This window comes from Alternaria metachromatica (genome assembly GCF_023757995.1).
Source record: "Alternaria metachromatica strain BMP 0045 chromosome Unknown scaffold_1, whole genome shotgun sequence".
In the NCBI taxonomy this organism is placed as follows: Eukaryota; Fungi; Ascomycota; class Dothideomycetes; order Pleosporales; family Pleosporaceae; genus Alternaria; species Alternaria metachromatica.
The window spans coordinates 81,864-106,692 of NW_026055492.1; the positions used below are offsets into that span (position 1 = coordinate 81,864).

Sequence of the window (24,829 nt, forward strand, 5' to 3'; positions counted from 1 at the left end):
ACTAAACATGTTGGATGTGTGTCTTTACACATAATGTACTATAGCTTTATCTAATACTAGCTCTTGGAAGATAGGACAAGAAAGAGAAACGATGAAGAGTAGGAGAAGAAATATACACATTGACCATGTCCATCGCCTGCAGTTCTACTAATCGCAATCTGTCGTTTACTTCTTTGGTATCGAGAGAATTACAAGGACGCTACTATTCTTTCGATTGCTCTACTGTTATGCCTACCGGCTCTTGGGTGGACATGTGCATCATCAGAAGCCGGGATATAAGCAGATCTACGCTCTAGGGACATGGACATGGCGACTGATGGCGCATTCTGCTCTGCGGATTGTATCTAGTATTGATTCTGATAGCCCGTGGAGCGCTGTGTAGTCGAACTATGCAAAAGGTGTGGCCGTAGCGTCAAAGACGAATGCCGTCTCACGGTGTGCCTTTCTTGTGGGCTTCCGCGCCATCCCTCTTAATCACCAAGTCCGCCTCCGCCCTCCCCCCTTTCTTACTCCCTACCAGGGGAAGCTCTTCTTCCATGTCATGCTGCACCACCATGCTCTTGCCCTTGATCAACTGCATAACCATATAGTTCATGGCACATCGAATACCCAATTCCTCGCCTCGCCTCACAATCCAGCCGTTGAGATAGTCAATCTCGGTGTGCGCACCCTGACGCGTATCGGCTAGCATACTGCTCACGTTGTCGCTGGTGCGGTGTGCAACGGCCACAACCACGGTTTCAAGGCGGCCTGGGTCGAAGCGCTGGGACACGTTGGGAATGTATTGGAGTTCGGGGAGGGAGCGAATGACGAGGCTTATCTCGGATAGGAGGAGGCGCATTGTGCGGGTCAAGGCGTAGTTGTTCAGAATGGCGCCGTTGCGCGCGTCGAGGAGGGCGGTTAGGGGGTTTATGATGCAATTGACGGCTAACTTGTCGAGTTGGATTTGCAAGAGATCGGGGGGCGAGAAGGAGGCTGCGCTGAGTACTGGAGTGCGGAGGAGGGTGCGAAGTAGATAGCGTTGGTTAGGCGTGAAGGGGAATTTGGCGCTCCTTGGGGGTGGGTACTCTGGATTGAGTTTGTCGGGAGGGTGCGGGTAGACGGGCTTGCCATCTCTTGATGCGGAGAATCTTAACTCGGGGGTGTAGGGCTCGTTGGCATGGCCGTCTCGTTGGTGGGGTAGGATGCCCAGCGAGAGGGTGCCGAAACCAGCGTGGACAGTAGTGAAGCGACTGTGTGGCGAGGCGTGCATGCCATGAGAGTTGATGCCGAGCATATAGTGTGGCCGGTGCTCAGGGTCCGGGAAGACGGCCGCGTTGACTTGGTCGATGACGCCCATGCCGTTGTGCAGGAAGCAGACGACCGAGTGGTTGTGCAGCCGGTGCTTTACGGCGGAGATGGCCTGCAGGACATGGGGGGCTTTGGAGCAGACGATGAGCGAGCTGATGGGCTCAGCAGACTCGCCAGGCAGCATCTGAGGGCCTTGGATCGTGTCTAGCGAGGAGGGATTCAGGCCGACCTCGTGGCCATGGTAGCGAAGACGGGGGATGGCTAGCTCGGCATCGTAGCCGTCTCTGGTGTCGACACGGCCGTCGGTGACGAGGGCCAGGCGGCGTTGCGAGTCGTTCCATTCGTTCAACTTTTGCCAGCCCCCGAATACCAGCGTTACTGGAGGAGGGTTGGGTATGCCGCGCAGGGCGTGGGCAATGAATTTGCCCACGTTGCCGACACCGATTATGTGAATGCGTCGGTCGAGTACAGGCTGTCTGCGATAGAAGTCGGCCGTGTGGCTGGTTGCGCCCGTGCTGCCTGCTGTAGCGTCTGGCGGCCAGCTCGTCATGAAGGCTCTCGTCCGAGCGGAAGCCAGCCGGCGTGGGCGATGGCTACCGGCGGCGCATCGTGATGGTGCGTGTGGTATCCGAGGCCGGAGCCTGGGGAGAAAGGGTGAAACGGAGGAGAACGACAGCTTGAACGACTTGGGATTCCCATGGGCTTCGGGGCCGAGGCGAGTTAGTGAGTGAGGCTGTCTGCTGTGAGCGATCCGACGCTTGCACGTCGGAGCGCTCGGCCCGCTGCTTTTCTTTGGCGTGCGCATGCGACCGCCGCTTGACCTCCATCACCACCATGGACCCGCAGACCGACCTCCCCGACCTCGTCGAGGACCTCGAAGTCAACATCGATGAGCTCACCGCCGCGCTCGACCCTCTGCTGGCCGTGCCTCTTCACACGACCGCGTCCTCTCTCCCGCTCCTCGACAAGGCAGAGTTCTACTGCATGTCCGCATACGCCATCGAAGCTATTCTCTTCTCCGTGCTCAAGGCGTCGGGCGTCAATGCCACGCAACACCATGTCTTCAAGGAAATTGCCCGTCTCAAGCAGTACAACAGCAAGATCAAGCACATCAAGGACCGCGGCGTCATGGGCAGCGCCGAGGGCAGAGCGCGACTAGACCTTGGCGCCGCCCAACGCTTCATCAAGCACGGCCTGGCTGGCAACGACAGGTACGACTTGGAGCGGCAGGAGCGCATGGCCAAGGAGAAGGCCCGCGCCCACCTCAAGGCTCAAAACATCAACAAGAAATTCGACTCCGACGGCAACGCCCTCGAGTCTACTGACGCCACGTCCAGCAAGAGGGCTGTCGATGAGCTCAATGCTCAGGACGACTATTCGGACAGCCACGTCCTGCAAGGCTCCGACCAAGCAGAGCCGGCTCCCAAGAAAGCTCGCGTCGACGCAGCTGCCGAATCGCAACAAGAACCCGCGCCAGATACCGGCACACCGCAGCCCAAAAAGCGCCGTCGCCCCGCAAAGAGAGACAACAAGACAACAAAGACCAGGCAGGACTTGGACACAGTCAGCCTTGCAACACCCTCAAGAGCAGAGGAGCGCGTAACGAGGACGAGGAACAAGAGGCTTTCGACGCAAAACTCACAGGAAGACGAGCCTGTAGTGCCGACCCCAGATCGTGCGCCCAAGACGCGGAGTGAGACTTTTAGCGCGCTTCTTGATGGCTCGTTGAACCAAAACAAGAAGAAAGGGATTGGTGGTAAAGGAAACAGGAAGGGGGGCAAGGGAAAAGCCAAGTGATTTCATGGCCATGGGTTTTCACAGAGTCCATTGGGCTGTGCGACACATCTCGAAACCTCTGAATATTTGAATTCACTCCCGTCATACGGCGAGCGAGTGGTCGCCGTATGCATTGGCGAGTTTGTGCAAAAAGTAATGATACCCCCTAATCAAACTTCTTATAATTTCGACACCATTGCACGGAGTATATACACCTGATCTGAGTGCACTGACGAGGATATACCCCATGTGCGAGTACATGCGAAATCACAGATCTACGTTAACAGCATCATGGATGCATATAACAGACAAGTATAACATGGCTCATCAAGAGCGAGCACTGCGACAGAACCAAATTGACAGGGAGATTACTATTCATTGAGCTACTACGCTACTTAGGGGTATTCATGCAAATCACACCATCAAAACCACCATGTGACTTGCTCTCGCAACACACTACGAGTGAGATGGCAAAAAGACGACGACAAATCTAGTCCATGATGCCAGTCTTGCCGTCGTGGTCAGCGTCCTTCTTGGGGTCTAGAGTGTCTTGTCAGTGTCAATCCAACTTTCAACCGCATGGGGAAGACTTACTCAGCTTGTCCATCATGGATGGCTTGCCGTGAACATCAGTGGTACCATGAGTGCCGTGAGCGCCACCTGAAACGTGTTGGTCATGTTGCAGAGAAGAGTGAGGCTCAGCGTGGGAAACAGGCTCGGTGAGGGCCTTGGGAAGATCGCCACTCTCGTTATTGCGGTGAGAGAGGTTGTCACGGCCTGTTCCCTCGACCTCCCCTGGGACGGTCTTGACGTGCTCACCTGTGGTGTATCCTCCTTGGCCCATGTTGCCTGAGCCGATGCCGCCAGCGTTGCTGCCGTAGGCTCCTGTGTCTGTACTGCCTACACCTCCGACACGCGGGTCGGCCGAGTTGGCCATGTGAGAGCTGTGAGGACCAGTGGGGTCATTGTGAGAGTGGCCAAGACCGCCAGTGCTACCTACACCCCCAACACGCGGGTCGGCCGAGTTGGCCATGTGAGAGCTGTGAGGGCCAGTGGGGTCATTGTGAGAGTGGCCAAGACCGCCAGTGCTACCTACACCCCCAACACGCGGGTCGGCAGAGTTGGCCATGTGGGAGCCGTGGGGGCCGGTAGGGTCGTTGTGGGAGTGTCCAAGACCACCGGTAGTGCTATGGCCGGTGAGACCGGTTCCAGTAGTGTTGTATGCGCCAGCTCCAGTGCTACCAACACCACCGACGCGGGGGTCAGCCTGGTTGGCCATGCGTGAGCTGTGGGGACCAGTTGGGTCGTTGAAATCGGCAGTGCCGTGACCACCAGTCAGTCCACTGCTGTTACCTGAGCTGTAAGCTCCAGTAGTCGAAGAGCCGAGCCCTGTGCCGGTGAGGCCGCTGCCAGTAGTACCATGGGTGCCGTGGGACTCAGTATACTGTCCAGCACCATAACCGCCTGCGCCAGCAGTGTTACCGGCGTTTCCAAGACGGTCGGAGTCGACCCGGGGATCAGCCTTGTTCATCGTGTGGGAGCCGTGAGGACCGGTAGGGTCATTGTGAGAGGTAGAGCCGTGGGTAGTTGAGGACCCGAGACCAGTGCTCCCATGAGTGGCTGATGACCCAAGACCCGTAGAACCATGGGTAGGAGATGTGTACTCGGGGTTGCGCTCGCCATGGCTACCAGAAGTACCGAGGCCAGTGCTTACACCAGAGCCATGGTGGGTACCAGAGAAGCCCCCAGTGCCAGTGGTAGCATTGGAAGTATTAGGTACAGTAGGATCGGCAGTGTTGGCAGTATGAGAGCTGTGAGGACCGGTGGGATCATCTAGAGAAGTGTGAGTAGCTGACGGTGGTCTTCAGGCCCTCGGCAGTCTGCAGGAAGTGCTTACCATGGGTCTTGTCCTTGTGCATCACCTGGTCGACCTTGGCCTTAACTTTGTCCATCACTCCTGACATGATCGCGGTGTGAAGTTTGAATAAGAGGTGGTATAGATAGCTGATTGGGCTTGAATGAAGTTGATTAGAGTGTTGCGTGGGTGTGGTGGTTGTCGTTGCGTAGATGGTCACCAAAAGCAAGCGCTGGTGGTCTAATATATACACCACAGGCGAGGGCCAAAGTCAGAGAGACCCATGGTCCTACGTCATGCCTTTGCATCAGCACACGTCGTACAAACGGCACCTGGGCAGTCACTGCTCACATCCCTGTTTCCTACTTTGGTCTTGGCACCTTGATCGAGGGAAGTGCTGACCACGCTGAAGCCTACATTGACGCTACGCTTTCTAAATTGCTGATTTTATCCCAACGTAGGCTGCACATCCGCGCAGCTTTTTCGAGTATACGAGGCGTTTGGCTCTATCCCCTAGCACAGCCACTGGTGAATACCTGGCTCAACTCGTGTCGGACGTCATGCACGATGTGCCTGTTGTTTTCAAACGTGGCCATTGCAAGCCCCAACCGGCCATGGGTCGGTATTCTTTCCCTAATCCCTCAGCTTATACCTGCCGTGGCGTTCTCTCCTGTCTGCCGCTGCCACAAGATTTGGCTAATTACATCAGCCACTCCAGCGCTGGACCCTCGATGAGGGGCTTCGCGACGGATGCAGCTAGCCAATGTCCGGTTCGGTTGTGGTGGGGGCTAGCACGCGGCTGGCGCTGCGTCATTTTGCGATCCGGTGCATGGAAAGTGGGGAAGAGGAAAGCTTAGCCACGTCTTCAATTCCTGATTTACCCTGTCTTGCATCGGATTTTTGGTCCTTGACGCGTGTTTGTAGCAGATCTTCTGTAAAATCTTGATAACACCGCCACATTTACCTGGCACAATGGCCACGGTGGGGACTTTGTCAAGGGCCTAGAAGCGTGCGAATCCGGCATGGACTCACTCCTGAACTGGTGCCTTGGAAATGCATTCCTGAGCCATCGCCCATAGGTGGACTATTCTGAACTATTGCAGCATCAGCGGGACAGCAAATTGCCCTGACATTGCAATTACGCAGGATTCCCTGCACCTCAAAGCAAATGCGCAAAACCAGCACTGTATGACGTGCCTTGCACTGATCCGCTACCGTCCCAGCTTGCCTTATTGGCATTTTATACAATCAACATGTACCATCTCTCGGGTTTCTTCTCTCCTGCGGTAACAAGTTATCTGCTCAAACGACGTAGTTGGCGCAGGGACAGAGTCCGCGTTGTTAGGATTGGAGCTTGGGCCAAGTACGCGATTATGACGTAGTTTTCCACATTCCACAGCTTCACCCCACCAACACCTGGGCAAGGGAACACCACTTGTCTTCCATCACGACTCAGACGCCTTTCCCTACTTCCTAATCTTCTTAACCTTTCCGATCTATCCGTTGCAACCATGTCAGAGTCCAGAGTGAGAGTACCCGACAAGGTCAAGGAAGTCGCCAAGGAAGACTTCAACCAAGCTAGACAGCTTGCCTCAGAAGCTGTCCGCTCGGCCGCATATCTCTACCCTTTCAAGGTACGCGTCTGAATCCTTGCTACCTACATTGCATCGACGTTTGCCTGGAGAGGCCGGTCTGGGAGTGCTTTTCGGCCCTCTCGACCACACTAGGGGATTGCATTCAAAGCACAACACTGACATGACCCAAGGGCATTGCGTACTTCTTCACACACCGTGCTCTATGGAAGCCTCTCGCTGCGAAACTGGTCCCTACTGTCTCGCTCGGTCTTGGTGTCACCGTGCTCATGTTTGCCGTCACATACATTCCCCAAGTCGCACTTCTCACCCTTTTCAACGGACCACTCGCAGTCTTCACCACGGTTCTGCTCGTACTCAGCGAGTCGTCCACTATCTTCTCGGTTCTCAGCAAGAACTTCCTCATTGACGAAGCGCTTATTGATACCTTTGATTCAACCTTGGTCAGCCGCAACCAGACCACATTAGTTTCCAAAGAGCGCCAGGTAAAGTCGGGAACTGACCCTGTTGCGAAACTGGGCAAGCTCGTCTCGAAGCCTTTCGCAAAATTCGCCCCCAGCGCCATCATCCGATACTTCATGTACCTTCCGCTCAACTTCATCCCAGTCGTGGGCACCGTACTATTCGTCATCCTCCAAGGACGCAAGTTTGGTCCCACCGCACATGCCCGCTACTTCCAACTCAAGCAGATGAAGAAGCAGGAGAAGGAGCGCTTCATTGACGAGCGCAAGGCCGCATATGCTAGGTCGGTCCGTCTACGTGTAGTCATACTCAGACCACTAACCTTCCATAGTTTCGGCATCCCAGCTGTCCTCCTTGAACTCGTCCCGATTGCCGGAATCTTCTTTTCTTTCACAAACACCGTTGGCGCTGCGTTGTGGGCTGCCGATATGGAGCAGGGCGTTCAAAGCGGCGAGGCTAGCACCACGGCGCCGAACCTACGCCAACAAGCTGAACTGGCCAAGAATAGGCGGGAGTTGTGAGAATACACTGCTCTCGGTGTGAGGATAGATTCTTATCAAGTGGTGCTAATGATTTCGTCCAAGTGAAGTCGAGCCTTATGTTCGTTACGGAACTGATGGACGCTACCGATACCCGTGGAAACCTTAGTAGGCGCGAGGCAATCTGCTTGGTTGGCCGTAACATTCAGGAACTGTGTTGTTAGGGTGCTGTTGCCATGAACTGTGATAGCATTTGGCTCCACAGTGGCTTATCTAGTGACAACAAAAACCAAAGACCTTCTCAGGATATTGGTTACATAACAACACTGTGACGCTTTTATGCAGCGCCCGTCTGTTCATGTTCCACCCCAACACGTAAAAACTAATGAATGATCAAATTCTGATAACTATGGCAATCGCGAAAAGCGACTAAAGACTTTTTCACATCACTTTCCGTGGCAGCTTTTTCCTGCGATGAAGATGTGTGAACACACTTTAGGCTCGAACCAAGGACAACTCAAATGTTGCACGAAGTAATATCATCACCAAGAATACATTACAACTACCCTAGAGCAGACGTAATTTTAGTACTACCACAACATCATCATCGTCCACGTGGTCATGAACCCTGCACAGCTCTTCTCTCTTCGACACCCCATCTAAAAAGACGCTCTACTCTTCAGTACTAGGCTTGCCTCTTCCTAGGCCAAAGCAAGTCGCCATGTTGTAGAAGATATCAATGCTGTTGTATGTCCCCTGGAAGAGCTCCTGGCATGGGCCCATGGCATAGACAGGCACATCCGTCAACGAATGCACACCTTGGTCGTTCTCGACAGGCAGCGTACCATTGAGCAAGATACCGTCCTCGCCATCCTCGGGGTTAGCGTAGTTGTCGTCGCTATCCTCTTCGATTTCGACGGCGGGCTCGCGGGGACCGCTCTTGCGGACGGACCAATTCTCCCGACGATCAGGATCTGCCATTAACCCCTGAAACAAACTGAATCTGGGCTCCCAAGTCGACGGGAAGTTAGAATCTGTGTACGTCAGATTGCCGGTGTTGATGTATTGGGATTCGCCAGATTGCTCGTACGTCCCCACAGCATTGCCTGTACGAAGTCAGTTAATGTCTCGCAACAGTTCGTACATGGGTATTACTTGCGTTTCTTGCGGTCGACGTTTTGAGCAGCTAGATAGTGGGTGTCAACGGAGCCCATGACATCGAAGCCATGGCCGTGGTCGGCAGTGACAAGGATCAGAGTCTCCTTGAGGCAGTTGGTGGAGTTGAGGTGGTCAATAGTGGCCTTCACCGTGTCGTCGAGTTCGAGAAGTTCACCGAGTGCGCGATCATAGTCGAGAACATGCATCATCTTGTCAATGCTGGCGGCTTCTGACATAAGGAACCATCCTTTGTCACCTGAGCGGGTTTCGAGGATGTCAATGGCCTTGAGGGTCATCTCTTTGAGACCCGGCTGATCAAGAGCGGGTGTCTCATCTCCAGTAGGGGAAAGCGATTGGTTGAGGTTGTCACGGTAGACATTGCGGTCGAGCCACTTGGCCATATTGGAGGTGGTGAAGATACCGAGAGCCTTTTCCTCATTGCTGGCAGAGAGCAGAGCAGTGCGGTTCTGGATGATCTGATAGTCCTGCGCGGCAAACTCATCATAGTAGTTCTTGTCCTGATACGTGACACCTCCAAGTTCAGACGGGTAGAACTGCTCGGCGCCACCACCGAAAATGACATCGATAGGAACGTGCGTCCAGTTGTTCACACCATTAAGGTAGGTATCGACGATAGCTCCATACTGGCTACGGAGACGGGTGTGTGATACCAAGGCAGCGGGAGTAGCATCCGCAATGTATGCTGTCGATACTATTCCTACGTGACCTCCGGTAAGACGATGAAAGATCTCAGCAATGCTCTCAACCTTCGGGTCATCAAAAGGATCCTTGCTACTGTCCTATACTATTTGTTAGTAAAATGATGATGTATACAAGTGCGCAACGAGATGGAAGACACGTACCGCATAAACGTTCAAACAGTTGACTGTTGACTTGTGACCAGTGTTGAGCGCAGCAGCAGAGTTAGCGGAGTCGGTGATGAAGCTATCGATCGAGTGGGTCATCTGGTGGCCAACGACAGGGAATTTGTCCATGGCCATGAGAGATTGGTATTTGCCGTTGACCTGCTTATGGCCTATCAAACGAGCAGCTGTGATCATGTTTGTGGTCATCCCGTCACCGATGAAGAGAACGATGTTCTTGGCCTTGCGCTCCTCAGCCAGGTCGCGAACGAGCCAAGTAGCTTCCGTCTTGCTTCCATTGTTATAGTTGAGGGTAGCAGTGTACTCGCCAGGTTCGTAAAGAGCGATGCGGCGGTAGGCTTTAGAGGCAACGTTGACGAGGGTTTTCCTTGCCGCGTCGCGTGCGAAGAGGTCTTCGTACCATGTGAAGTTCCACTTCTCCAAATTGGGTTCTTCGAGGTTGAAAAACTCTGTTACTAGCTTCGCTTCCTCGCCCTTCTTTCCAAGAGTGAAGGTAAACTGCTCATCCAGAGGTAGACCGATGAACTCGGATCCGTTCCTTGGCTGGTGAACTTCTAGACGGATGTCGAAGTACTGGCCCGCAAGAAAGTCGGCCCTGAGTTGTGTATCAGCAATTGAGCTCTCTGAGCTCGTTCAATCTGTATGCTTACTGGTCAGGAGGGAACACGCAACCGAGCGTTGGGCAAGCTCCCAGACGGCGGAATGTCTGCGCGGAGACAGACCTGACCAAAAGGGCTGCAGCCACGACAGCTGAGCATGTACACTTCATAACGAACGCGATTGAGAGATCAGTAGGTGGGCAAGACTCTCAAAAGTGCGATGAACCGACATTCTGGGAAGCTGTTGCTCCAACCTTTATAAGCTCACAGAGCTTCCCGGACCTGCATACATGCATCAAGACGAATCAGACTATGTCCCGCGTATCAAGCTACTAGCGTCCACATTTCATACCCGAGGCATGCCTTCCTCTGCAGTACAAGGTGCATTAAGTGCCTTTTCCCGTCCCTCGTGCGATAACACAGCGCTCTTACTGCTCGAGAGGAAGACTCCGGCTACCTGGGCCCAGTCCCCATTCCGCTGGCCTGGTCCGCGCCGCGAGCCACTGTCATCATCGAGAATCTTAAGGAGCTGCCTCATTGGGAAAGACATGCACGTTTCTGCCAGTTAATGGAAGGCTGGAGGATGAGGACTTGGCGTGGCTTGGTACATCTTGGCGTCACGTTCCGCACAGCTATGATCTGATTCGCTATTCAATGGTTCTCTCGTGGAAACCAAAATTGGTATCCCCGTAGATTTTCCCTTGGCGATGGGGTATTGCGAGCGGCTGGGATTTCGATGCCTACGGTGTGCTCCGGACGGGGCAATTCCATTCGCCATCGTAGTGAGGGCCAGCGACACAACACGACAAAGCTTTGCTAGCCTAGCTCGTCGACGGATATGGTGCCGACGAGCTCAAGGCAGAGAGCTTGATCGCAGTCCGAAAGACTCGCATCACGTGTCAGCAACTAGGCACCGTGCCCGGCTGGCATGATTCGGCTGCGGTCAATCTGTCAGACCAACAAAACTCCAACATGGAAATTATGCAACTCCTTGTCTGCGCGTTAGAGCGGAATTATGTCGGTCGCATTGACACCTCGCACTAGCAACGTAGTTTGTCGCGTGCTCACATCCACCGTCGTCGCCTGGAACCCTGAATCGAATGCAGCCCTATGCAAAGCACCAAAATCCCAGGAAGCGGCGACAGATCGCGAAATGCAGCGGGAACCAAGGATCTCTCCAGATCTTGTATCTGAAACGCCGATAGGCATGCCTTCGATTGGTGTTCGACGCCAGGTGTCCATCAGGGTAACGTCTTGATCGGCTCTAGTTGGTGTCGTTGGGTGGTCCGCCGACGTCACCACTCTGAACCCTTAGTCTAAGGTTTATCGATGATCAGGTACAAAGGTACGCCTAAGCGCAGAGCGCATGTACAATGCCTTCCTTCGAACGCGTCTTCTTATTGCAAACTCTACCTAGGCCGGCAGCTGCTCAATATAGATGTGTTAGTGTCAAAGTACGACTACCGATCCGCGCGTTTCAACACGCGACTCTTTTCCAAAGTAGAGCACCGCCAAAAAAGCCCGCACAGCCGAACAAATCCCAGACCCATACGAACATGTCCAAAAGAACATCATACGAACGCTCCGAACTCGGGCATACGACTCTCAAACGCGCGAAACGAGTAGATGATAATCTTCCCTACGATCAAGTTCAAGAAGCCCTCGGTGCACAAGAGGAAATCAAGGTCGTGACAAAGGTAGCGCATTGGTTTCGTCCAAAAGATCTCCGCATTCAAGATAACACCGCGCTGTATCATGCTTCCGAGCTTGCCCAAAGTGCGAGCAAGCCTCTCGTATGTTTTTACGTCAATTGCGCTGCAGACGAGTCGTGGCATGGGACTAGCCCCGCAAGGGTCGATTTCATGTGCGAGGGATTGCGCATCATGCAGAAAGAGCTCAAGCAGTTGAACATACCACTAGTCTTTCTAGAGTGCGAGGATAGGAAGAAGATTGTACAGACAGCAGTGGATTGGATGCAAAAGTGGGAGATTTCACACGTGTTTGGCAACTTGGAGTACGAGATTGATGAGATGCGGAGGGATCTGAAACTCTGCCAAACAGCTGGAGATGGTATTCAAGTCTCATTGTATCATGACCAGACCGTTGTCGAGCCTGGCACAATGCTTACAGGTGCTGGGACACCCATGAAAGTCTTTACACCCTTCTTCAAAGCGTGGCTCGAGAGGCTGAAAGACGAGCCGGAATTGCTTGACACTAACCCTCCACCTACCGCGAATCCCCCCTCTGCGAAGAAGGAGCTAAAAAGCCTCTTCGATACAGTCGTACCCCAGCCTGCAAAAGACAAGCAATTCGAGTCGGAAGAAGACAAGAAGAGGATACGGAAGCTGTGGCCTGTCGGTCACGATGCAGCAGCACAACGAATGGATGCGTTCCTAAAGCAAATTGACCACTACGCCGCTACACGCTCAAATCCTGCCGCAAATAGCACGTCACGCATGTCTGCCTACTTTAGTGCGGGCATGTTCTCCGTACGCGAAGCACTGCAGAAAGTTGTAGATTACAATCGCGGCAGTACCGATTTTACCGAAGCCAAGGCATCCAATGGCGTCTACGGTTGGGTCCGAGAGATTGTTTTCAGAGAACTCTACAGACAGACAACCATGACTACACCACACACCTCTATGAACCTCCCACAGAATCTCAAATTCGACGCAGTAGAGTGGGAAGACGACTAAGCAGGCTGGGAGAAATGGTATGAAGGCAATACAGGCGTTCTCTTTGTAGACGCTAGCATAATGTTAGTTAGGATCCTATTACGTGATTTACTTACTAGCGTCGCCCTAGTAGTATATATACAGGGCTTCCTCTCTCTTACATAGAATAATTATTATATCTTTCTCTTCTTATTCTACAGGTTATAAGCTTCTGCGCTACTGCGCGCGATTTAGCTACTTCTCTCTGCGCTATAGTTGCGCAATAATTTCTAAGCGTTACTATTACGCGACCTAGTTCTTAACCTCCTAGCGTACTAACTACTATACATTTCTTCTCTCTTCTACTTGTTTTCTGCAAACTATCTTGTCGCTTGCGATATCTACTATTAACAGCGTTACCTCTGCCTTAGGCAAGAACTTTAAGAAGCTTACTAGTCTTAATAACTACTAGAACTAGTCTAAGGCTTTTATTAAGGTCGCCTTTATCTATAGTTACGTAGACTACTATAACAATACTAGCAAGAACTCTAAGAAGCCTTTGCTTTCTACTTATATTGCTCTCTGTACTACACGTTCTTAGTCTACTACTAATCTACGCGAGAAGGCTGCTGTCTCTGCTCTAATTCTATCTAACGCTACTACTAAGCTCGCTATCTACAACTGCGCTCTCTAGTAGTAGAAGAAGTATAATAAGTCTATACGCTCTACTATTGCTCTTCTTTACGCCTTTATTAAACTATAGGTTTAGCGGAAGCTTAAGAAGCTTAATACACTTAACCTCTATCTTACGTACTACGCTATCTAAGCTAATAACAAGGCCTCTAAGAATATCTTAGTTAACTATGCTTTGTCTAAGCTAGATAAGATTGCTATAACTAATTCTACTACTATTTAGCCTCTCTTATCTAAGTTTAAGAGAATATTCTATAACCTTTATAACGCTAGCAGAACTCTATTACGTTTGTAGTTAATTAATAAGATTAATAGAGTTCTTCCCCGCTAGTATAATGCGTTTCTTAATTACTAGAAGCTTTTCTACTATAGTACTCTTATTACTAATAATGTCTTTAAGACCTACAAGACTCTTCTCTTTAACTACTAGAACAATAATAAGAACAAGTAGAACACTTCTAAGAATAAGTCTCTCTAAGTAACCTTAGTAGCTAACTTCTATACCTTCTGCGTTCTTAATAATAATTCTAACAAGTTTACCTTCTCTAAGTGCGAGCACTACAGTAACGTTAGATACTCTATTACTACCTGTTATTACGTTAGTAAGCCTAACACTTCTATATGTACCTTCTACAAGAAACTTAGTTATATTACTACTACTTATTGCAAGAAGAATTGCTAGGCTGCCTACTCTAACTAGTCTACTTCTAGTGTAGCTGCTACTCTAAACGCGGACCTTGCGCTAGCCGACGTAGATAAGAATACTTTCTTTATTAACTATATTATTACTTCTACTTATAATCTCTTGCTTACATCTACTTTCTATAGCTCTAATATTAACTACCTAGACATTAACTATACGTGTGCCTACTCTATACCTATTTCTAGTACTAACTTAGCTTAGAACTCTAGGTACCTTACTAGTTTAAGAGAGGCTAACTAAATAGTTAGCAGGCGTATAGGTCTAGATATAGTTAATAGAGGTCTTAATACATCTACATTTATAGCAACTACTTCTGCCTCTATATCTATGTACTAGATATATAATAGTAGTGCCTTATAATATATTACTAATAATCTTACTCTTTTCTCTAAGCTAGAACACTACTCTAAGTACATTAGAGCATGCAAACAAGAATCACAGCTTAAGATTACTAGAAAAGGTACTATTAAGTTTGTTATAACTACTTAGAATAGAACCTATATTATTCTATAACTTAATAATGTATAGTATATACCTACTGCGTAGTGTAATCTTCTTTCTATTACCTCTTTTATTTACTTAGACCTAGGTTACTACACTACTACTACTAGGCGCGATAGTATACTTTTTTATTAGAAGTCTAATAATAAGAAAATTATAGTTGTACCTCTTTATATTAGAGTAAACGTATACATCTTACACACTACGCTCTTGCCTAACCTTCTTACTATAGCTGTAGTTAACTTTAATAACTCTATATAGTCTAAACACTATTAACTTAGCTATCTCTCTCTAGAATACATACGTTAGCTTATAAAAATTAGCTATAGTATAAAGGTTACTAATAAATAAATCTAGGTAAAGGCAAAGAACATATACTTTATCTACGCTACTACCTATACTCTCTATAAGGTTCTCTAGAATTCTGTAAACTAACACTATAAACGCTTTAGTAAGCTTATTATAGTTAATACCTAGAGTTCTTACTCTATCTCTAGAATTAAAGAAGAGCGCTATATATTATTTCTTATTAATAACGCTACACGTTTTATATAGGTTTAATTCTTTAAGAATAAGTATACTCTTGCCTAGATATTTACAAATCTTCTTATCTGCCTATCTACTAAGCATAGCTAGCCTATTATGCGTATTTAGTGTAACAATAAGTTTATATAGAGAATAATTACTACCTACTATAATACTTATAGTATTACTATAGAGCTAAGTGTACTATATACTTATTATTACGCTAGTGCTGCTAAACGCTTCTACTACACTGTGCGAGAACACACTACTACTATAATCTAAGATCTTACTTCTACTTCTATTATAGTGCAAGGTATTATTAACTAATATAAGAAGACTCTACGTAACGCTACGTTACCTAAAGGTCTTTAGGTATTTGTAATGTAGAAGTTAGTTAATAAAAAGAATAGAGCTTCTTTAAAGGTACTTTATTTCTTAAAGACGCTATATAAAGCTTTATATAATAGAAAGCTAAATCTTACTAAGAATAATACCTAGAGAGCGTAGGTATACGTTACTACTTCTTCTAAGCTTAATTAACCTATTAGTGTTACTATATTATATTACCTATAAGGCTATCTAGCTTACTTCTTATACGCTCTTTATAATTAGATATGCCTTATATAGCGCTCTAACACTTATAAAGTTAAGTGCGTCTCTATAGCCTACATTAATAACTCTACTAGTTTTAATAATGTTTAACTCTATAGTATCTATATTAATAATTAAGTCTCTTTTATTACGCCTCTAATCTCTAATAAAGCAGAGGCTTCTAACAACTCTAACTATACTAAACTATACAACAACGTTGCTTTAATATCTCTTTCTAGTACTATAGATACTTTTAGTAATTTACTATACTAGTCTAATATACCTCTACTCTCTAAATTATATAGAGAGTACGCAGAAGTTAATAGTAATACTACGTATAGCTCTTGTCTCTATTCTAACCTAAAGTGTATTTAGGTAATTGCGAACAATAATAATCTCTACACCTAATATATCTAATAAAATATTAATTGCAACTATTAAACCTAGTATAATCGTAATTATCTTCTCTGTAGGCGTAAGAAGAATACGCGACGAAAGAAAAAGAGAAAGCAGTATTAGGTAGCTACACTTACCTAACTAATAGTTTCGCTCTTCTTTAGAGGCAATACTAAGTTATCTACTCTATCTAGTGCTAATAGTAATAATTTAGTTAACTACGATAGTAACAATATTGTTGTCTCTACTACACTAGAACATACTACCTATAACAACTCTAACAACTTCTATAATAATAATAACGTTGTCTCTACTACGCTAGTACACTTACCTCTAGATAATAATAAGACTATAACTACGGCTGTATATAAGAGTAAATATAGTAATAATATTACTATTCTCTCTACTTCTTTTTCTACTACTCTAGTAACTATACCTAAAGACACTTCTCTTATTAATAAATACTTCTAGTGTCTCTGCTGTAAAAAGAAGTGCGTTTAAGACAACAACTCTTCTAGTTATCTCTAGTATATCTAGAATAGAGATATTTACTCTTCTACTACTATAGACTACTAATAGAACTTTACTTTATACTATTATCTATGTAATAAATAAGCGCGCAGTGTCTTCTACGTACGCTAGACTTCTAGAGGTTCTTGTAATACCTATATCTCTAGTAATAACTATCTTAACTATATACCTATATATAAGCGTATTACTCTACCTATCTTAAAGAAGTAGTGTTGTATTACCTATTAGACTTTGTTAAATTAGCATAGTAAGTAAGGTAGTCTTTCTATAGTATAATGTAATAGCTAATACTCTTATAATATATATATTAATAAGTAATAGGCCTACATTACTATTACTAATAAGAACAATACTCTCTACATAGAATATATACGTAAATCTATAATATACAATCTTGCGTTACTATGTCTTAACTGCGTTAAACACTAGAATAGCTAGCCTACTAATACCTAGATAGCTTCTTAACCTTATACTTGTTTTAGTAATAATAATACTACCTAGATAGATATATATCTAGATAGAGCTCTAGATTACTTACTACTCTAAGTCTATTCTAGCTGCGTGTAGAGTACATAAGACTATATAAGCCTGCAAGATAGGTAGTCTCTATACTACTAGTGTCTCTTAATTAACACTACTATATATAATAGGTCTGTGTATTATATAAAGATAGACTCTACTACCTATATTATAAAAGATAAGCGCGCGTACTCTCTTTCTAGAGATAAAGATAGCTATAGTTATTATAGACTAGCCTTAAAGTGTAGCTATAATAAGTGTTAGTAAAGATATTATATTTCTTAGAGAGAGAGCTTATAGTAAGCCTTACTCTATATACTAAGCTAAGGCTTAGGCAAAGCCTAAGCCTATTACATACTCTCTATAGTACCTGTAAAATTCTACGTAATTTTCTATTGTAAGCTAAAAAATACTTTATACAGAACTAATACTTAAGAACAAAGCTAAGTATTCTTAACTATAATAGTAGAGGTAAAGTACTGCGTAACTCTTATAGCTTAAAAGCAGTAATAACAGAATACAAAAAATAGCCTCTATAATAGGTTCTCTGCGCGTATACTCTAAAAGTAGAATAAGTACGTAATAACGCTGCTGTAGCTAGTGCTAGAAAACTCTGTAACTTATAGCGCGCGCGCTGTAGTAGTTGTATACATAGGTTATAGTAGTAGAGCGCATAGCTAGCGCGCCTATATTACTAAGACACTATTAGCTAAGTAGGCCTATATAGAAATCTTTTTAGGCTATACATAATAATACGCTGCTATATATACATTACTATAACGTACTTACGCAACTTCTACTACGCTACTCTACCTATACCTTTACTACTCTAATTATACTCTATATTAGCGCTGCACTATTGCTATAGCGTACCTAATAGTACTTAATAGTAGCTATAGCTTAGCCTTAGGCAGGCAGCCTTTTAGGCGCCCTCTAGGTAATCTTCTTAGCAACTCTATACTAGGCTATAGAGCTAATAGTAGAATTATGCGTAAGAGATAGGCTATTAATAGATTTAAAGTAGATAGTAATAGTAATAAAGAGAATCTTATTCTAGTAGAGATAGATCTTAATGTGCTGTATCTCTCTTACATTAAGTTTACTAAGAATTATAGAACTATTTAGCGCTACCTATATAGTAGAGGTAAGTTTTAGGTCTAGAAGTTTACTATTGTAGCACTACTAATACACTATTTAGAGATTACTTATTAAACCTGCTTACGCAAGAAGCTACACTATAAGCGTATTAATAACTTTCTTGCTGCTAATAAAGAGCTTTAAGTTCTTCTTTGTTACTAGTTTAAACTAGTGTATTATAGTGTTAATAATAACAACTCTTATATTATAATAGCTAGTACAATTAGCGCTAGCGCAGAGCTAAGAAGGGGCTAGAGGGCTATCTTTATGTCTGTCTTTAACTACTTAGCTAGAGCGTTCTTTAAGCTTCTTAAGATAGTTTAGGCCTAGAGCTTTATTATAACTCTAGCACCTTTTTGCGCTGCTAAGCGTTGTAATAACTAGAGTAGTAGTAGTATAGAAGTCTAGCTAGCTCTATTAACACCTTCTTACAGTTGTAGTAGTAATGCTGTAGCCTTAGTTAATACTATTGCGCGTAATATAAGCGAGATAATAGCGTAAATATTAGTAGTTTAGCGGGCCTAGAGCGATGCTATTGCTAACCTCTCTAATATTATAGTAAGTGCTGTTGTAGCAAACTTCTAGCTTTGCTTACTAACTTAAACTTTACTAAACTACTAGCACTACTAGCTAGCAGCGCCTTCTAGAGGCTACCTCTTTGTTTTTATCTAGGTTCTATAGCTGTTGCTGTTTGCGCTCTCTACGTTGCTACTCTTGCTTACGCACTCTACTACACTACAACTATTTCTAAGACTACTATAGTAGTAGTAGTTCTAGTAGGCACTATAGCTTGCGCTAAAGTTACTATAAATATTACTGTAGCTATTCTAGTTCTTCTATACGCTACCTCTATAATAGCGCGCGCAGTAGCTGTTATAGTTACTCTAGGTCTAGGTCTTATTTGCTGTCTTCTTTAGAGAGGCGCTGCTAACGCAACTAGCTAGGCCTATTATAGTAGTATTAGAAAACTTAGTTAGAGCTAGATTCTTAGTAGACAGAGCTGTAAGGTTCTTGCTTGTAGAATGTAGCGCGATCTTAGATTATAACTCTAGAATTTAGTCTAGTGCTATTTTATTCTTGTGCTAGTTTCTAGTGTAAACCTTAGTTTGCCTCTCTATCTCTTATTATAGGCAAAGTCTAGCGCTCTTATAGTGCTAGTAATAAAGAAAGCTTTTCTCTTTAAACTCGCGTTGCGCTATTATAATATTATATATTTCTATACTTTGCTTTAAACTATACTAGTACTGCTGTATCTAGAAAATTCTCTAGAAGGTGCTATAATAGGTTAGCGTAGCTAACTTATTTTACTAGTACTTAACGTTTACTACAACTCTACGCGCTCTTAGCTTGTAGAATTTCTTCTACTCTAAATTTCTACAGCGCTAGATTAGTCTCTTCTAATTCTAAGGTAGGCTCTAGCTAGAAATTAGTCTATACCTAGCTAGAGAGTAGGTCTTTAGCGGCCTTTTCTACTAAATCTACATAGACAGTTTTATAAAGGTTGCTAGAGAGGTCTAATGTAACTATAAGTAGTGTAGGCACAGTAACTACTGTATACTTAACCTACAGCTAGTTAAGTTTGCTACTTAGCTTATTTATCTTAATATTGCGTATTAAGAACTAAACCTTGTTACTAGGTTAGAAACGTTCTGTAGAACGTTAGCTATAATTAGTTGCTTTCTGCTAGCGCTGCTACTAAAACGCAATAGCTGCCTACGCTAACTTAGCTCTGCTGCGTAGGTATTCTAGAAACTTTATAGCTAAGCTACTTAGAGAAGTATTTGTCTTGCTAGAAATTAGTGTCTTCTATAATAGGTCTACTGTGTAGCTATTTAGAAGTAGGTTTAGGCTTACACTTATAACTAAGAAGTCTCTATTATTTAGCGCTAATTAATACGTAGAGAGACAAGCAGGCTAGTTAGTCTACTTAAAGTTTACTATTATACAAAGTACTGTCTAAACTTTCTAGTTTACGCGCTCTGTTCTACTATTAGTCTAGAGGTAATGCGTAGTAGACAGAAGCTAGTTAATGCCTATAAGCTAGTAGAGAGTTTTCTAAAAGCTACCTAACTAGTTAGAACTCTAGTCTATAATAATAGTAGTTAGAAAACTATAGAAACGCTACTAGGTATTGCAAAAAACGCGCGCGTAATGCTCTATAGCTATTAACGTTATAGCCTCTAACTATATATACTTTAATAGTTAGTCTATTATTACTAATAGGTACTACAGCAAGTTAGAAGACTTCTAAGAAAGCTTAGTTATAAAATCTATAGAGATCTACGTCTAATATTGTGTAGTAACTAGTATTAGCTATAGAAGACTCTAACGTTTCTTTCTTAAGACGTATACGCTGTAGTAGTAGTAGTTACAAACGTATTACGCTACGTTAGCTAATATACTATTTTAATAATAGTTGCAGCGCAGTAGCTAGAATGTAGTGTTCTTTCTAGAGTGCTCTGCTAGACCTTCTTTATATATACGCTAGATAACTATAGTAGTTAAGAGCTTCTATAATAGTAGCTATATAATACTGCGCTAGAGAAGTGCACTGTACGCACTTACTATGTAGTTACTAACCTACTAGTTAGTACGCGCCTTAGCAGAGAACTTCTAGAACTTATCTAGCGTAGCCTGTAGTCTAGGTGCGTAACTATAGTTCTACGTAACAGCCTTATTCTATAACTATTATATATGCGTGTCTGTAAAGAGGAGACGCTCTTTAGGCTAATATACGTTACTAGTATATTCTAATAACGTAAGCGCTGCGATATTAATAGAGCGTATAACTGCTACCTTATTAGAGCTCTTCTAGAGCTAATTCTATAGGCGTTAGCTTAGCGCGTTAGGCTGCGCGTAGAGGCGCCTAGGCCTAAACTTAAGGCTGTAGCAGAACTAAGACAGTAACTCTATCTATCTACTTTAGCGCTTACTAAGTTTGCGTAAGCCTATAAAGTACTCTAAGTTCTTGTAGTCTGTAAACACTGTAAATAGATAAAAAACACTTTACAGCTCGCTACTCTAGGCCTTTAGGCACTATACTACTATAAGAAGCTCTTTATTATAAATAGTGTAGTTCTACTGCTTTGCTATTAGAGTAGTAGAGTAGTACGCTATAGAGCAAAGAACGCTATTAATATACTATAATAGGCACCTGCTAAGAGCTACTTCTAAGCAGTTATATTTAACTATAGTGTTCTAGAATAGATTCTACTAGACTAATATTAGCTCTATAATAAAGTATGCCTTAAGACGCTTAAACGCCTTGTGCTTAGTAGAACTCTACTTAAACAGAATATTTTAATCTATAAAGTAATGCAAAGGCGCTACTACCTTAGAGAATCTCTTAATAAAGTCTTAGTAAAAGTTTATAAACTCTAGAAAACTCTAAACACTTGTTGCGGTGCGTAGAGGCTTCTAATTCTAGACTACTTTTAGTTTATTAGAGTCTAGACAGATTACCTTTCTTGTCTAAACTATATAGCTAAGGTAGCGCATCTCTTTTGTTGCGAATACGCTCTTCTCTATGTCTAAATTTAGACTAGCGGCTTAAAGTAGCAAAAGCACTTAGCGTGTCTTTACTATATAATTAGTACGTAATCTACCTGTAAATATTAGCATATTATCTAAATATATAGTTAAGTATTGCTCTAGAGTCTTAGAGAGCGCACTATTAATATATTATTAAAAGGTAGCAGAGGCGCTAGTTAGCCTAAATAGGTAGATAAGCTACTTAAAGAGACTAAAATAGGTGCAGAACGCTGTTAGGTGCTTGTTCTCTTTAGCTACGTAGAGCTTGTAGAACGTAGCCTATACATTAACCTTTGTAAACTACTACGCTTATAATATTATGCGTAGAGTTTTCTTAATTAGCAGAAGTAGATAGTAGTTAGACTAGGTAATCTTGTTTAATAAGCAGTAATCTACGCAGAGGCGCTACCTGCCTAACGCCTTCTTAACTAGAAGCACTAGTGCGCCTATAGTAGAGAAGCTAGTATAGATCTAGCTCTTGTCTATAAGCTCTGTAAGCTACTACTGTAGCTCTAATAGTTAATTACGCAATATAAAGTAAAGAGGGCTCTAAGAGGGCGTAGGCAAGCTTCTGTTAGGCTATCTAGCTAACTTAATATAATAGTCTATAGCGCCTCTGTAAGAGGGCAACTCTAAGGCTTTAGATTTGTTAAAAAGGTTCTAAAAGTTTACTAGCTTGCTAGAGAGCTCTATTGTAATAGGCTCCTTAAATAGCGTAGAGGTAGGTGTAATAGAGTACAGCGTATTAATAGCGAGAGTAAGTTTATAAAGGTTTATTGCCTATAACGTCTACGCTACGTCTCTATTATTCTCTGCGTTCTGTGCAAACGTAGATGCTATAGATGCTACTATAGACCTAAGCTCTAGAAGAGATAGGCGCGTAGTAGTTTTCTTTATAATTATGCCTTCTACTACTCTAACGCGAAGTTTACTCTAGAGTATATTAAGAATAATGTCTTTGCAGCGTATCTACAGTTTTTCTAAAATAACGTTATAGGCAAGTTCTAGAATAACGTAGGCTACTAGCTATAATATCTAACTATCTAGATTATACGTTACGGCTACAAGTCTAGAAATGTTAGTCTTCTCTAAGAACTCTGTAGCCTAGCAAAAGGTCTAAGAAGAAATTATAATATAATTAGCCTATAGCTGCAAGGCTGCTATCTCGCTAATAGCGCTATAGCACTTGCACTCTAAGTCTACTAGAGCCTGCACTACTTTAACGCTATCTAGTAGTAGTAGAATAAGAAATAGACTCTTATCTATAGACTACTAGATCTTGCAGACGTTATTAGTAAGAAGGTTACCTATAGACTTCTCTACTAAGTTAGCGCTTGCTTACCTCTAGTCTAGACTTAGACTAGAGGCTACTAGTTTTTTAAAACACTATGTCTCTCTTCTATTATAGTATGTCTAAACTCTACTACCTATAGCATAGTTGCGTTAGTGTAGCTTTAGTAAAGATACCTCTACTTGCTGTAGTAGGTATAGGCCTCTAAAGCGCGCCTAGCGTTAAAAACGTTCTAGAGAATCTAGTTAGCGTAGGCGCTACCTACGCTACGCTCTAAAGAGGCACTAGAAGTCTTTGCAGCGCCTATATTTACTATCTAGATATTACTATTATAGTTATAAGCTAGAGGCGCTAAGAGCGTAAAGTTGCAATACAAACTCTCTACCTTAGCAGTCTTAATATCTACTATAATAGTCTTGTACTTCTAGACAGCGCTATTAAAATCTAAACGCTAAACGCCTTAGTTAAGAGTAACTGCCTATATGCGCTTGTTAAGCGCCTAGTGTAGTCTAGCGAGCTTCTAGTTACTACTCTAGCTAAGCCTATCTACCTACGCAAGAAGCTAGCTAAAGTAAATAAAAAAGTTAGTAAAGCTCTGCTTTTTACCTTATTATAAGTAATCTAACTACACCTAGGCGCGCTTCTAGAAGTGCTAGTTACTATAATAGAACTTAAGATACTCTAGAAAGGCAACAGAGTTCTAATAGTTCTGTTTACTAAGCTTATAGAATAGGGCAACTTTACGCTGTACTATAATTAAGAGAGACTACTAAATATAAACAAACTAGGCCTTTGCGTCTCTAATAAACTTCTAGTCTATATCTAACCTATATTCTATTATAATGCGCTATAAACAAAAGTACATTCTATTACTAGTAAATAGCTTCTCTAGAGGTAAGGCCTTACAGCAGAAGGTAGAGGCTACTACAGTAGTAGAAGAACTTAGAGGTAGTAGCACTGCAGCTACTAAGAAGAATAGCGTAGGTACTAATAAGGTTATAGTTATAGTAATAGGCAGCAACGTTATAGAGCTAGGCGTAGAGCGTATTAAGGTAATAAGGTTGCGTAGTTTCTTGTTCTAGAAGCGCAACGTTGCTATTGTAACGCAGTTCTAGGCCTGTGCCTTATAGATAGCTGCTATCTACTTAGAGAGCTAATAGAGCAACGCAAGAAGAGAGACCTCTAGAGACCCTTAGATATTTTGTGCACTAGGTTCTGCTATCGCAATACTTAGGTATAGCGTATAAGAAGAAGAAATATAAATATTATAGACTAGCTTTAAAGTGTAGCTGCAATAAGCGTTAGTAAAGATATTGTATTTCTTAGAGAGAGAGCTTGTAGTAAGCCTTGCTCTATATACTAAGCTAAGGCTTAGGCAAAGCCTAAGCCTATTATAATAGTATTATTTTTAACTCTATCTATAAGAGCTAGCGCATCTATAGCACTATCTAGCCTTAAGCCTCTAATTAGAATAAGTTTAACAAAGGTCTACTTAATAATAATCTATATAGGCTTAATAGCGTTTCTATAGCTACTCTTAACTTATTCTAGTACCTTTATAATAGCTTTATTACTTAGTAGTTAGATAAAGAACCTTTCTTCTCTAACTTCTAGTATAATAATCTACTACTTAATAATAATCTACCTACTCTACGTATGTCT

The 24,829-nt window shown here is 44.0% G+C and overlaps 6 protein-coding genes across 6 annotated transcripts; 3 read left to right on the forward strand and 3 right to left on the reverse strand.

Annotated features, from left to right (window-relative positions):
- Window positions 1-430: 430 nt before the first annotated feature.
- On the reverse strand, window positions 431-1,840 carry J4E83_000016 (uncharacterized protein; the record flags this gene model as incomplete). The annotated part of the gene is made up of 1 exon (XM_049326981.1): window positions 431-1,840. The coding sequence occupies one exon, from the start codon at window positions 1,838-1,840 to the stop codon at window positions 431-433; it is 1,410 nt and encodes a 469-aa protein (XP_049193126.1).
- A 284-nt stretch (window positions 1,841-2,124) lies between these two features.
- J4E83_000017 (uncharacterized protein) lies at window positions 2,125-3,087 on the forward strand (the record flags this gene model as incomplete). The annotated part of the gene is made up of 1 exon (XM_049326982.1): window positions 2,125-3,087. One exon carries the CDS (start codon window positions 2,125-2,127, stop codon window positions 3,085-3,087), a length of 963 nt encoding a protein of 320 aa, XP_049193127.1.
- A 550-nt stretch (window positions 3,088-3,637) lies between these two features.
- J4E83_000018 (uncharacterized protein) lies at window positions 3,638-4,791 on the reverse strand (the record flags this gene model as incomplete). The annotated part of the gene is made up of 2 exons (XM_049326983.1): window positions 3,638-4,741; window positions 4,783-4,791. 2 exons carry the CDS (start codon window positions 4,789-4,791, stop codon window positions 3,638-3,640), a joined length of 1,113 nt encoding a protein of 370 aa, XP_049193128.1.
- A 1,641-nt stretch (window positions 4,792-6,432) lies between these two features.
- J4E83_000019 (uncharacterized protein) lies at window positions 6,433-7,496 on the forward strand (the record flags this gene model as incomplete). Its single annotated transcript, XM_049326984.1, has 3 exons — window positions 6,433-6,555; window positions 6,687-7,258; window positions 7,307-7,496. 3 exons carry the CDS (start codon window positions 6,433-6,435, stop codon window positions 7,494-7,496), a joined length of 885 nt encoding a protein of 294 aa, XP_049193129.1.
- A 630-nt stretch (window positions 7,497-8,126) lies between these two features.
- On the reverse strand, window positions 8,127-10,265 carry J4E83_000020 (uncharacterized protein; the record flags this gene model as incomplete). The annotated part of the gene is made up of 4 exons (XM_049326985.1): window positions 8,127-8,560; window positions 8,614-9,412; window positions 9,476-10,091; window positions 10,147-10,265. 4 exons carry the CDS (start codon window positions 10,263-10,265, stop codon window positions 8,127-8,129), a joined length of 1,968 nt encoding a protein of 655 aa, XP_049193130.1.
- Window positions 10,266-11,651: 1,386 nt separating this feature from the next.
- On the forward strand, window positions 11,652-12,791 carry J4E83_000021 (uncharacterized protein; the record flags this gene model as incomplete). The annotated part of the gene is made up of 1 exon (XM_049326986.1): window positions 11,652-12,791. One exon carries the CDS (start codon window positions 11,652-11,654, stop codon window positions 12,789-12,791), a length of 1,140 nt encoding a protein of 379 aa, XP_049193131.1.
- Window positions 12,792-24,829: the final 12,038 nt, after the last annotated feature.